This window comes from Pinus tabuliformis, chromosome 6 (assembly GCF_031772625.1).
Source record: "Pinus tabuliformis cultivar Carrire ecotype Pingquan chromosome 6, CPIR1, whole genome shotgun sequence".
NCBI classification, from domain to species: domain Eukaryota; kingdom Viridiplantae; phylum Streptophyta; class Pinopsida; order Pinales; family Pinaceae; genus Pinus; species Pinus tabuliformis.
In genome coordinates this window covers 781,098,618-781,112,719 of record NC_142292.1, presented here as the reverse complement: position 1 = coordinate 781,112,719, position 14,102 = coordinate 781,098,618, and the positions used below count along the sequence as shown (strand labels likewise).

General features: G+C 39.6%; 1 protein-coding gene across 1 annotated transcript in view; it reads left to right on the top strand.

Annotated features, from left to right (window-relative positions):
- The window catches only part of LOC149261057 (uncharacterized), a 180,720-nt gene extending 168,755 nt beyond the window's left edge, over positions 1-11,965 (top strand). The window contains exons 8-9 of the mRNA XM_089367495.1: positions 11,173-11,278; positions 11,571-11,965. Of these exons, the coding sequence (XP_089223621.1) occupies positions 11,173-11,278; positions 11,571-11,659 (195 nt within the window). The 3' untranslated portion in view covers positions 11,660-11,965. The remainder of the gene's footprint in view (positions 1-11,172; positions 11,279-11,570) is intronic.
- The last annotated feature ends 2,137 nt before the right edge of the window (positions 11,966-14,102 follow it).

Below are 14,102 nucleotides of genomic sequence, written 5' to 3'. Positions count from 1 at the left end.
TCACAAATGAGGCAAGGATATTTAGGCTTACGTTTAGATGCATCATCAATAGATGACTTTGGAGGATCTTGTTTTGGGGTATCAGATTTTGCTTTTTCTTTACCTTTATTTTTACCTTTGAAGGCTTTATTTGCCACAGTAGACTGAACGACATTAAGCTTAGAAGTTTTACCAGGATTTGGAGAGGGTTTCGAAGGAGGATTGGATGCAAAATTCGAAACAGATTTTTGCTTCAAAGAAGCTTTACTGGAAGTTTGAGACACTGATCCAATAATACCATCGACCGATGGTACATTTGGAGGCTTAGAAGATGTTGGATCTGTAGATGGTCTCAGAGCATCAGGCAAGAGATCATATAACGTGCCAAATTGAGAATACACCAAATCTAAATATTGGGCATGGGCAATGGCTTGATCTTTGGTTACACAACCTCCCATAGCTATGTTTGCAACAATTTTGTTGACGAATGATTTGGTAAACCATTCAATTAACAACTCATCAGGTATATCAAACTTGATAAGGCAACACTGATGTCTCCATTCATGGATATGATCAGAGATGTGGGTAGCAGTATTCTGTTTCAAAGACATAAGCATATGGGTACCAGTTTCATAGCGAACCGGTAATTGGAAGTGAGTAAGGAAGGCCATTGCCAAAGAATTGAAGTCTTGATAAGCACCTCGAGGCAACTCGATGTACCATTTCGTGGCAGGACCCATAAGGGTGCGCTGAAAAAGACGTAGATGAATAGAGTCATCAACCTAGGAATTAGATGAACACCATAAATGGTAAGTCATAACGTGGGCCTGGGGGTCTTCTTCTCTAGATTTTCCTTCGAATTTCAGACAATCGCCAGGAAACTTAGTGGGAACCGGAGGCCAATATGGTGAATGAAGAATTGGATCATTAGTGAGTCAGAGGGGCTGGGAGATTGACCTCGATGTCCCCTGAGGGACCACCCTTCGTCGGTGGCCTCATTATTTCTCAGGCAAGGCAGCCTTGCTCCCTAACCTCGAGACTGAGGGTATGAAAGCGATGATACCCTGTTGAGGGACAATCTATCCCTGATTGGGCTGGGGGTAGGTCGCACCATCAGGCCCACCCATGATCTTAGCCATGTGGTGGAGCCACTACCCTGATGCAATGTGGCATGGCTCCCTAACCTGGGACAACCCATGTGGTATATGGGCTTGGGTTCAAGGCTGTCCCCTCTGGTCCACATGTCGAGTGTGGTACCACATACGAGAGGCACGACAGCTCGACTCCCTAACCTGGGACACCCCAATCATCAGGGATGGACTGGGAGTCAAGTCAGTCCCCTCAGGTCCACATGTGTGTTAGCAAGCGCTAGTGGCACCAACAACTTGAGGCAAGGGTATACCTTGGCTCCCTAACCTCATCCGTGTGCTTGTTCCTTATTGCGTGTTGTTTTCGTTAGGCCATTTTCGAATTTTTTTCTTGCAGCCATTTTTTGGAAAAATTTATGATGCAGTGAATTGCATCCTAAATAATCGAAGATGCATCCTAAATAAAAAAATTTGATGGTAAAGGACCACATCCGACTGTCCCAATGTTGCTAAAAATGGCAATTGCGAGTTGAAAGGCATGGGAGGCCTTTGATAAGGCCTAGCTTGTGGATTCCATTCTTGTTGGTATGGGTTCTGCCCCCAAAGTGGCAGATTTTGACCATAAGGAGCTTGATATTGTCCCCACTGAGGTGTGTTCTAACCATACAAATGTGGATTCTACCCCCACATGGGTGGGTTGACCAGGGTAAGGTTGATACTGACCTGCCATAGGCCGTTGAGAACCATAAGGTGGATAAAAAACTTGCGAGGCATATGGATTATATGGTTGTTGTTGCAATTGTTGACCCTGGTGGTAAAACCACTGACCCTCCTGTTGTAGGGGTTGACCTTGTGGTTGCAAGGGTTGACCTTATTGATGTAAGGGTTGGTTTTGCTGCTGCAAGGGTTGTTGGTAAGGCCCTTGTTGCGCATAAGGTCCTTGTTGTACAAAAGGTTGTTGCTGTACATAAGGTTGTTGTTGTTGGAAAGTTCCTTATGGAATTTGCTGAGTTCCAGGTTGGTACTGATAAGTTCCAGCTTGAATTTGACCAAATGCCCCAAATGAGGGATTTGAACCACGATGCATTTCAGGACCTTCTTGTTGAGTAATGGGTGGATTCTGAGGTTGTTGAGAGCCATACAGAGGGTATGGTTGTTGGTAGGGTATCTGAGCCGAAAGAGGCTGTTGATACGAGATTTGGCCTGATCTAGATGGAATTGATGATTCACCAGGATAAGGTACACTGCCAACATTTTGACTAGCTCTGGTAGTGTGAATTTGAGGTGCACTCATATAAGCTCCACCCGAAACAAGAGGTACATAAGGCGGAGGTGGTTGTAGTCCCCCATGTGGTGGGATAGGTGGTGGCATATATTGTCCATTTAATGGAGGAGCTTGAGAACTTATATGGACATTAATTGCCCCAACTGTAACTGTCGGTTGTATAGGAACTAACCAAATTGCAGTCTTTATAGGAATTTGAGAGGCCACGTTTGAAACAAATGAACCAGAAGTAGGCATGGTGCTCGATGACCAAATGGGATTGTGATAAAGTGAAGACGCACTTGGAGTACCTGAAACCAATTGAGCCAAATATGTATAACTAGCTGGAAATAAAGGCTCACTGCTTTCAGGGGGTGGTGGAGGTGCAACACTTCCCACATATGGATAACCTTCAGGTGGAAATTCGTATTCAGAATCATTGTCAACACCAAGAGTATGAGTAGCTGAGACTTCTAGAGGACCTTGAGAAGAGGCTGGAAACTCACCTTCTGAAGCCATGGGTGGAAACAGTTGGCGAGGAGGAATCCAAGATGGTCGTGGAGATAAATCCAAAGGTATACTAGGATTATTGTATGGACTATAAGGTTGTTGAGGAGATATAACCAATGGATCAAAAAGCGGATTCAGAGGGAATAAAACAAACCTTTGTGGACTCTCAGGGGTTTCTAGATCAGATTCTTGAGATGACCTTGGGCTTCACGTGACTGTGAAAACTCAGGATGAACTCCTTGTGATGACCCTTCAGTGTTAGATGATGAAGGGGAAATGTAAGGTGAACCTGGTGGTTCAGCCACGATGACCTTTTCTAAAAAACAATAAGGGGTGGTTGATTTGAGCCTACAATTAAAATTTACTATTAATCAGGCAATATGAGGCCAAGGATAACTGCATAGGTAAGTCATGTTATCGTGGGCAGTTAAATTTTAGAACTTAAAAACAAGAAATAAATAAAAAAGGGTGTACTAGGCAAGAGGGTTTACCAAGTATCCGTGAACTATATACACCTTAGCCGAAACCAAGGACTTAACGTACGATGACTGATCTCCTTGAATGCTATGTTCGGTGTATCATGTTTACAAGGCGTCTGACTCGATTACCTATGGCTAAAGGATAAACCTAGTGGTGTCTCCCAATATATACTTGACGATACGGGGAGCACAAGTCTGTGTTAGCACTGTTTAACGCATAATCATTGGATGAGAGCGTTCTGATATACTTACCATACTAGAGTGCCTCCGATATACCCTAGAGTATTGGAGAACCTCCGATATACTTCCATACTGGAACGAGATTTCACCCCCAGGATACAATGTAGGCAATTAACGACAACTGCTAGGTTTATAGACGCTAGAACACGTCTCTAGCCTAGACCTCTAAATGTTTGCGTTAAGTTACAAATGCTCCTTAGGTTAATTCAATAAATTTTGAAGTTTTTCTTGAATTAGGTTTCATTTTCGGGCTCAAACGATGTCACCTGAATCCTAGAATGCAACCCTTTCATTTCAATGAATTCTATACGAACAAGGGAAGAGAGTTCAAGAAATTAATGCATCAAACAATATGCCTCCACTAACTTTTCTAGACGCAAAATGCAAGAGAAAAACTAAACTTCACTTTGACTAATGAATATGCGATCTATTGACAACAAAAAATGATCTTCACTTCTCAAAGATGCACTTTACTTATATGATGCTCTTTGATTTTTAGATGTTTACATGCAACTAAGCTTCAACTAAAGCAAAAAACGAAGTTTTTGATTCAAAATACTCCTAAATGGAAACAAGGCATCAATCAAAGTAACGCCAAATCCAAAAGCACTCAATGAAAATGTCTTTCACTTTCTCTTTCAAATAGATAAGAAATATACTTATTTCAGTTTGCAATGCAAACAATGTGATCTATGTTTGATAAATGACAAAGATGGATTTCAAATGCAAGATGACCTAATACACATGAAAAACAACTTTGCACAAGACAAATCGAAAGCAATGTAATTCAATGTTTCATGTGATTTCACTAGATGAACAGACTTGATCATTCATCAAATCAGAGATCCAAAGACACTCACAAGCGACAAGTGACAACCAATCGACCTATAAACCCTAAAATCAATCCAATTGCACTCAAACACTTGAAAGTTCAAAGGAGTAAGATATGCTAATAAAATGAGGTAATCAATCAAAACATCAACAAAATCCAATCATGCAAGACAAAACAGGATCTCAGGGGCTCAGACAAACTAAGGTTTGACAGAGAAACCCTAGATTTTTGCCAATCTTAGGGATCAACGCAGCTGTTAAGGCCAAATTGGTGCTGAACAAGGGATAAGTGTGATTGTTTTAATAAAAAGCGCGCTGGCAGCGCGACTGTCAAATCAAAAAGCGCTTTGGGCAAGTATAAAGGAAAAAAATAAAAAAGAATTTCACAAACACCTCCAGACTAAGCACTCTAAGATAGCAACTAGTGATTGTGTAGACCTATATCAACCCAAACTAACTGAGAACACGATGGTCAGTCAAATTGATCAAGAGATTAGTTGAGAAAGGAGGATGAACAGGCTATAGCTTCCCCAGCAGAGTCGCCATTTTGTTGTGAAGGCAAATCCCCTCTGCGGACAGAGGCGATCCCTCTAGCCCAATGAGTGGGTCTAGCAACAAACCAAACAATCTGACACACACTTTCCCAGCGTATGTTTGACAAGTGTAGAAATAAGGAGAAAGCTACATGGTTCTGATGCTAATCACTCGATCCTTGGAGATGGCTTTGAATCTTTCGCTCCAAGCCTCGCTCCTTAGTTGTTCTTTATGTTCGGATTCCTGCAAGGAAGATCAAAGTACTATGCAAGATACAAGAGCATATATAACATACATCAAACATAAACTACTTAATAGATCAAGGAACATTAAGCATTTACGCAATTATGGAAAGTGAACATCTGATGTATATATTAAGAAACTATAAAGGGAAGCATACAACTTATGCCTTGGTGTTGGCACCTTCCTTTTGGTGGATGTCCAAGTCCAAGCAAAGACTCTTCAAGCACTCCTTCTCCAAGCTAGAATGGGTAGCATGTAAGCATAATCTTAGCATAGGGATGTAGCAATCAATGACCAACCATTTGGGGATGGAAGGGAGTGAATTTATAGGAAGGGAGAGGGAGTTAGGGATCCACAAAAGAGGGAGGAAGGTCCACATCTCAAGGGGAAAGCCCATGATGATAAGATCAAGAGGCCCAAATGAGAGAGCTCGACCATATCAACAACAACCAATATCCAGCTCGTTGTTCCCAAAGGTTCTAGTGAGCGAAGCTTCTCCTCCAGTTTGGGAAAACCTGCCAGAAGAGGTTCAACACGAGTTTTCCTATGAAAACCCGCACTAGCAGCGCGAGTGTATAACTGAGTAACCTATCATTAGCATGGACAGGTAGTAGAGCAAAACGCGCTGGTGCCAGAAATTAGGTTTTTAGGCAACCTTCTCCAAAATGGTTTCAGGGAAGTTTTCCTTTGATTCTTCAGGGAGGTTTTGGTCTGTATATCATGATGGATATGCTGCACAGTAGTCAATGTTTTGGCACTCCGGGATATGGTATGGGAAGTGAATAGGAGATATGACAAAATACTGTGTAACACTCCCTCTGCAGTGGGAGACATCCTGTGGACCCTGGAATATCTGCCAAGTATATGGTGCAAATATGGAGTTAGATGGGCATAGTGAACCAAGTCCATCATCCTCATCCAAAAGGTGGAACACAAGCAATCAATGATCGATGTTGGGGATCCACGAAGTAATTTCTGCTATGGTGGAGGCCCATGGCTCTCAACGCTCACCCTACAAGTGCCCATGTGGCCCTCTTGGAGGGCTAAGACCCCATATAGGGAGACCAAGCCCCAAATGAAAACCCACCTGCAATACAAAAAATCATTAGAATAATCAAGTAAAAGAGTTTACAAATCATGGAATCAATGAGGCACTTCATGGTGACATGTCGTTCCATAGTGGGCTCTGGCATGTACATGTGTCTCCAAGCCCAATAAGGGGGTTAGCCAAGGACCCTCTTGGGTGGTTTCCGCCTTTAAAGGGGGTGACATGTCCATGGTACAACCATCAAGTGGAAGGTGGCAAGTGACATGATAATGGAACAGAGTGGGGGTCAAGGGAATGATCCATGCCACATGTGATGGGACAAAGGGTAACTATAATGAGGGAATCGCACACTTGGGTATATGAGTGTAGGAGGGAGAAATCGTGGTACATAAGTTACCCCAACCTTTGTTTTTCCACTCTTCTTCATATGCCTTTTGCCTTTTATTGATTTTTCTTCGTCACTGTTCGAGGCTCCAAGGGATGAGAGCATGATGTGTGGCATATAGCAGTAGTTAACCCCTTTTAAGGTGGGGCAATTCATTGTCCGCCAGGGGTTGTGACAATCATGGGTTCCTCAATGTGGAGGGGGCTCATTTAGGGACCATAGGAACTAGGGTGATGGCCATATATGAGGGGTAGAGCTTATGTTTGGATTTGACCATGTGCTAAATTTGTATGTCCCAACCATCTTTGGCATCTTGTGGTACATTTTCTTGTTGAGAGTGGCCAAATTATGTTTTTTCTTTTCTTTTTAGTGGCATCAACCCTTGGCATCGCTCCAAACCCGACCAAAGGTGTGCGTAAGGGGAAGGGGAGGCTGACCCTATGTGGACCCAGTAGGCACATGTGGACATGAATGGGGTAAATGATGAATGGGGTGAAAAGGAGTGGAAAGGGGCGATATATATGGTGTTGGGAAGCGGGACCACACAACCAAAATCGATATTTCTCATGTAGTGCCATCCCTAAAGCTAGTGGCCAGTCAAGGAGATCGTGTGGGACTAGGATACAAGGCTAAACACCAAATCAGGTAGAAGAGACAAGAGCACAAACCTAGCCCACTCTTTCTGCCGAATCCCCCACCAATCCATGCCCAAAAGTGTCCATGAAAAGTAAACAAAATTACTCAACTAAGCTAATGAAAAGTCATACCTTCGGGGTCATTAGGCCCACCTTCAAACTTACATTCATAACAGATAAGCGATGGACCACATGGCTAGCTCAGGTGGCGGAGAAAATGGCCCACCGAGCTAACTAGTAGCTGTAAGGGGCTGCTGGCTGAGGACCATCTAGGAGAACATTTTTCTCCTATATACACTACCCACAGGTGGTGGGTAACAGGTTCCACTATGATTTTGTGGATGAGCAAGAAGCAAACATATGTTGCACTCAGCATTGCCGAGGCAGAGTATATTACGGCCAGTTTAGCAAGTTGTGAAGTAGAGTGGCTTCAGAAGTTACTCGCAGGGCTATTTGATGCATGTTAATCAAAGTTGTGTGAAGCTTACAGAAAATCTAGTTTTCCATTATAGGTCGAAGCACATCGAGATCAAGTACCACTTCATCCATGACATGTTACAGAAGGGAGCAATGAAGCTCCAGTACATCTCCATTGATGAGAAGCATTGATATTCTTACACAGCCTTTATCCAGAGCAAAGTTTGTATACTTTAGGGACAAGCTTCTACTTGTTAAGAATGCATCTTGCACTGAGAGAAAGTGTTGATGAAATAGCACTAAGGATAGACATTCTCCATGTGTCAAGTATGACCTGAATTAGGGAGAATGGTCCAGCAGAGGACAAACATTCTTCCTGTGTCAAGTATGATGACCAAAATTAGGAAGAATGGTCCCAGAGGCCCAGGCACTTAGTTGAGTAGGTGTCTTTCAGTGTCAGGCTCAAAACTCTCCAGATAGGTTAAGTGAGATCATTTAGCATTAGGCTCGGAATTACTCATGTAGAGTGTGGCCTTTGGAGATTCACCATGTGTCATAGATATTGGTCGGAATGATAGTGAACCAAGATTAGTCTATATACCATGTGTCAGAAGGACTAGAATTATGGTAACTAGTTGATGCTAATGATATACCATATGTTAGGACTACCGACCAGGATTATGGCGAGGATACACCATAGGTCAAAGGTACTGGCCGAAATTATGGTAACTTGTTGATGTCATTGATTTACCATGTGTCATAGTTGTTGACCAAAGTTATGGTAATTGGATGATGTTGATATTGATGATTTGTCAACATGAGAACATCTAGTTAGTCATTATGAATACCTCCCTAGCTAAGAGGGAGTGCAAAATTTTTGTAGCTATGGTTGGTCTTCATAATCAATGTGTTATCCTTTGAGATATATTGAAAATGTAAGACATATTCTTCATGTCATTTTTATTGTTTAGCACTAGAAATAATTAATATAAGACATGTCCTTCATGTCGGTATCAATAGAGAAAACTTTGAATTTTTGTCTCCAAACTTGTCAAGTCGGCCCTAGTGAAGAGACACCCATTTGGACAGGCAAATCATTATATATAGAACACTCGACCTCCTCCACAAGGCATTATTCGATCTGACAAAAGACGAGATATTTTGGGCATCCAAGCGAAGGAGAAGGACAAATTATCTCAAGCATATCTCTTTCTCTCTTTCGACTTCGCCCGTGTGACATTTTGGGCATATTCTAGTCAGCTATTTCTAAGCAACATGGACAAATTTTTGGGCAGCTTCTGGGAGGCTGAATTTCACCATAAGCATATTAGATAGGGCCGAGTTTGTTGTGCAGAAGATTGACTTGACAAGAAGTTTGTTTGACTAGGTTTGACAATATCATTGTTTTGTCAGTTTGACCATCATAGTTGACTAGTAGTATTAGGTGTATCTCTTGTTGAATTGATGAGTTTCTCTAAGGAAAAGATTTCTGGGTTTTACCCCCAAGAGGGTAAATCTTGTGTTCTCTTTGTGCACTATGATCTCTACTGTCCTTGTGCACTTATGGTTGAATTTCTGAAGTGTAATTGCCTAAGTTACTAGACTCGTTGGTCGAGGGTACAGGATCCACGAATCCATGTATCTGATCCAGATCCGGCTAGAACCGACAAAATTACGCCTTAGTTGGAGGATCCATGAAATTCGGAAACGTATCCGAACGCCCAGAAATGGATCCTTCACAAAAAATCGACAGGTTTCAAAAATTAAAAGCCGGTTTTTACAGTTTAGGTTTTGTCTTGTCTTTATGCCTTGTCTTGGTCGGCCACAACAACGAAGCAACAACAGAGGAGGAAGGAATAGTGATGGTTTTTAAGTTGGCCGCAAGGAACAATGAAGTGGCAGTGACGGTTTGTAAGTTGGCTGCAATGGTGAAGGCACAACTTTGTAGAGCTTTGACAGCAGGTGAGCTTTGTAACTTGGCGGCAACCGTTCATGGACAAAACATCAACTTCTTCCTCATCGTCCTTGATAGGAAAGAAAATCCAGCGATATTATATTCAATGCTTGAGAGTATTGTAATTATGCTATATTGTAATTATATTCAATGCTTGCGATATTAAAGAATGGTGTTCCTAATAAGACTCGAATATTATGCTATATTTCTAATTAACTCGAGTATTGTAATTAAATTATAATGTTATTATGTGTGATTATAGAAATATAACATAATGTGTAAATATAATTAAATTATAATGTTATTATGTGTAATTATGGAAACATAACATAATGTGTAAATATTTTTAACTTAGAATGAGACTCGAGATTATCATAATTAATTATAATGTTATTTAGAGACTAGCTTTGGATTGATGTTTCTATTAAATATTATAATGTTACATTTTCTATCGGGTACATTGAAATACTATAATAATTAAATTCGACTTAGTTACCGGAGAATCCACAGTAAGAACCATTTCCTGCCAACATTTCAAATCCCAACCGGGATCCATCATCAGGAGAACTTGTATATTATATTTTTTTTATTTAAAAGTATTATTATATTTTTTTGTACTTGATGTATCCTTGTTGTATCTGGATCTTAGATTTTCAAAAGTCTAGCGAATCCGGATTTGGATCCGTATCCGAATCCTGGTATTTTAGGTAATTGCTTAATGATAAACTGGAATTGGTAAAAGAAGATCTACATCATTAGAAGTAATTATCAGTATTTCAGAAATTAGTGCTTGTATCTATTGCACTTGAAAGATAAAAAAATATGCACATGCAGGCCTTTAGAATACTGGTGGATGTTTTATCTGCCCCACACACACATTCAGGCCTTTAAAATACTGGTGGATACTTTACGACTATTTTACTGTTGATAGGCTTGTTCCTGGGAATCTCTCAACAGTTATGCTACCCATCTTTTCCAATCACCAACCATTGATTCCAATGCCATGGGCCGGAAGCATTAGAGAGTCTGAGAGGCATCAACAGGTCACCTCTTTGTTCACCAATGGGAGAGGATAGTGTTTTTCTTTAGACATTTTCTTATTTTCCTGCTAAAAATGCATATGATTTTTAGTTGTTGCAATCATTGGATTGGTAATTGTTAGCTGCCTAGAATTGAATTAGAAAGGTTGATTTAGGTCAGGAGCCTTTGCATGTTTATTCTGATCCTCCTCACGATGTTCGTTAAATAGTTTTGTTAATTGGTTCTTTAGATGTGCCTAGATAAAGCGTTTATAGGGAAGATGCATATATAGCTCCAATTTGTGCCATAAGTTAGTTACTTTGGTGCACTATGTTACATTCATCAGTTTACAAGTTGTCTCTAAGCAATATAAGATTGATTTCAACGTGCTACTGAATCTCCTTGACTGTACATATTGCTCAGTGTAGTTGCAAGTTTCAAAATGATTACCCTGTGACAAGATACTATTATTCACACTTTTTACTATCGAAATAATCTACAATGATGGATCTTTCCATTCCTAAATGCTATGCAATTTCTTGCAGCTGCTTCAAGTTGAATTACCTTGGACATTAATTCTGGATGATGCCCTTGCAAATTCATTCATTGCCCCAGCAACTGAGACTATTGAAGATGATACACAATTGAAGTGTAAGAATAATCATCGTCTCAAACTTTTGTTTCACAAGTAGATTTACTTCGTTGCTTCTGTCTATTGTGTATAGGACCTAGGTTTTTAAAACATTTTCGGATATCACTAAAACTGACCATTAAAGATAATATTTTCTCTGAATGTCGGTCAATATAATGCCAAGTATTTAAAATAATATACATGAATTGGTTTCTTGCGTGTGTGCTTGGTTGTCTCTTTTGGTCTGGTGTAAATGTCTTTGATCAGTTAGCATTTAAAAATCTGCCAAGTTTACAATCAATGTCTATGCAGTTGAAGAGTATGAAAGATCGTGGGAGCAGAACGAGGAGCTTGGGCTGAATGACATGGACACATCTTCAGCAGATGTTGCATATACATGAGCCGGTGGAATGTTGTAGGTAACTGGATCAAAGTTCAGGAGAAACTCTGGGATGGTTGGCACTGTCAATGCTAAATGTTGTACTTCAAATTCTTTTAGGAATTTCCAGTTCTACAACCGACAATTTTCCAAGGGAGGGCACTCCAAGGCATTATATACTTGTAAGATCGTCAAAGTTTAGTCTTGATCCTGTATTTGATCTATAAAAGAATTGTTGTAGGTTTATATTATTAAATCAGGGTCAGGCACAAATATTTGATGTCCCATTCAACCATATATATAAACTATATTTTCCTGTTTGGGGATATACCCAGCTTTGCAAGTTTCGTTTACCGTTCTCATTGATCGATCCAAAATCAGTTGCTAATTATATTGCTTATGTACCTTATTAGAGTTACTTGTGTATAGCTGACATTTCAAAGCAAGTGGTTAGATGGAGCAAAGAACTAAATTATATGAAGAAATATCACATGTTCCAAGGCACGAGTATTTATTAGAAAACAGCAATACTTGTTATATTCTAGTTCACATCTAAATAGCGTACAATCAAAACTTCATTTTGCAATTAGTAGTCCAAATAATAGTATAATATTAATGATAGCAGATTAGAATGCTATCGAGAATTTTAAAATAAATTATATGTCTGAGTATATGAGCTCTACATTACCTGAATTTTAGTATTAGGGTCTACTTATAAATTTGTGTTGAAACACCTTTCCTGCATGCACGGAGGCTTTAAAAAAATGAGAAGCTGGTTGGACCAAAAAGGTGAGACATGTTGGTTTGCCTCGAGCAAAACAGATGTGATCTAAACCCATGGATGGACTGGAAAATAAGTGAATATTAACCCCACTCGTGGATCCATTGAACCAAAGAATCATCCCTATACATAGCTACACTCAGAACAAACATCTTCCCTCACATGTGAACTGATTCAGACGTGTTGTTGGCTGCCACATACATGTGCATCATTTTTTGGGGATCCATTGAAGCAAAGAATCATCCCTATACATAGCTACACTCAGCACAAACAACTTCCCTCACATGTGAACTGAGTTAGACGTGTTCTTGGGTGCCACATACATGTGCATCATTTTTTGGGGATCCAATGAAGCAAAGAATCATCCCTATACATAGCTACACTCAGAACAAACATCTTCCCTCACATGTGAACTGAGTCAGACGTGTTGTTGGCTGCCAGATACATGTGCATCATTTTTTGGGGATCCATTGAAGCAAAGAATCATCCCTATACATAGCTACACTCAGAACAAACATCTTCCCTCACATGTGAACTGAGTGAGGCGTGTTGTTGGCTGCCACATACATGTGCATCATTTTTTGATACGTTGGTAAGTTGTCATGTGGGAGTTGGTTCCTACCACACGTTGGTAACGTCTATTATGGAGGATGATCTCTACACAGTTGCATTGGCAATAGACATATATTTCGCCGCCACATTGTTGACTGGCATATGTGCATTAATTTTTATATGTTGGCTGGTTGTTACAATGTGGGAGTTGGTTCCCTCGAACGCTGAGAAAGTCTGATATTGGGGATGATTCTGATATAGAGATCGCGACTTAAAAGGATATTCTGTGAACATTATTACCAGTAATATCTTTAGTGCATTTTTTTGGAAGCTTTTTTGGTGGGTTTTATGGGTCTAATTTCTCTAAAATCCGGCAGAAATTTATTGAAATCACAAGTTTGATGGGTAACCCCTGCACAATCCAAGTGCCCTAGGGGTTTTTCAGGGCGCTGAGTCCATATATACAGTCAAAAAACCAGTTTAAATAAACACAAATCAAGGTTTCACCTCAAATTTTTCTGCCGGATTCTGACACCGAAAAGTCCAAAAAATTGCACTAAAGACAACTCCATAACATTAACCTAATATATATATATATATATATATAAATTTGCTTGAAATGTCAAATTACAATGGAAAAAAATTTATTGAAATTTTCAATTTTTTACTTTTATAGTCACTTATTTATAGTCAATTACTGGAACATATAAAAAAGAATTACTAAAAACAGATATATAGTTATTGATTATATTAAAAAAATATAAAATCCTATAATTTGCGTTTTTTTAATGGATATTATATATAAAGCGAGAGACATTCCTCTTTTAGTTCACAAATAGAGTTATTTCATTTTTCTTTGCTTCTATTGACTTTTGATGTTTCTACGACTTTTACTTATTTTCGACTCTGGTTTCACTTAATCTAGGTTGATAGGATTTGAACTCTATTTTCACGAATTATTGGATTTTATGTTTTTTAATAAAAGATGGATGATGTGTTTAGGTAGGTTGATAGGATTTGAACTCTATTTTCACGAATTATTGGATTTTATGTTTTTTAATAAACAGTTAAAATGGATGATGTGTTTAGGTTTGTAATGTGTATATGAATTGTGACATTTTGGTTTTATTAG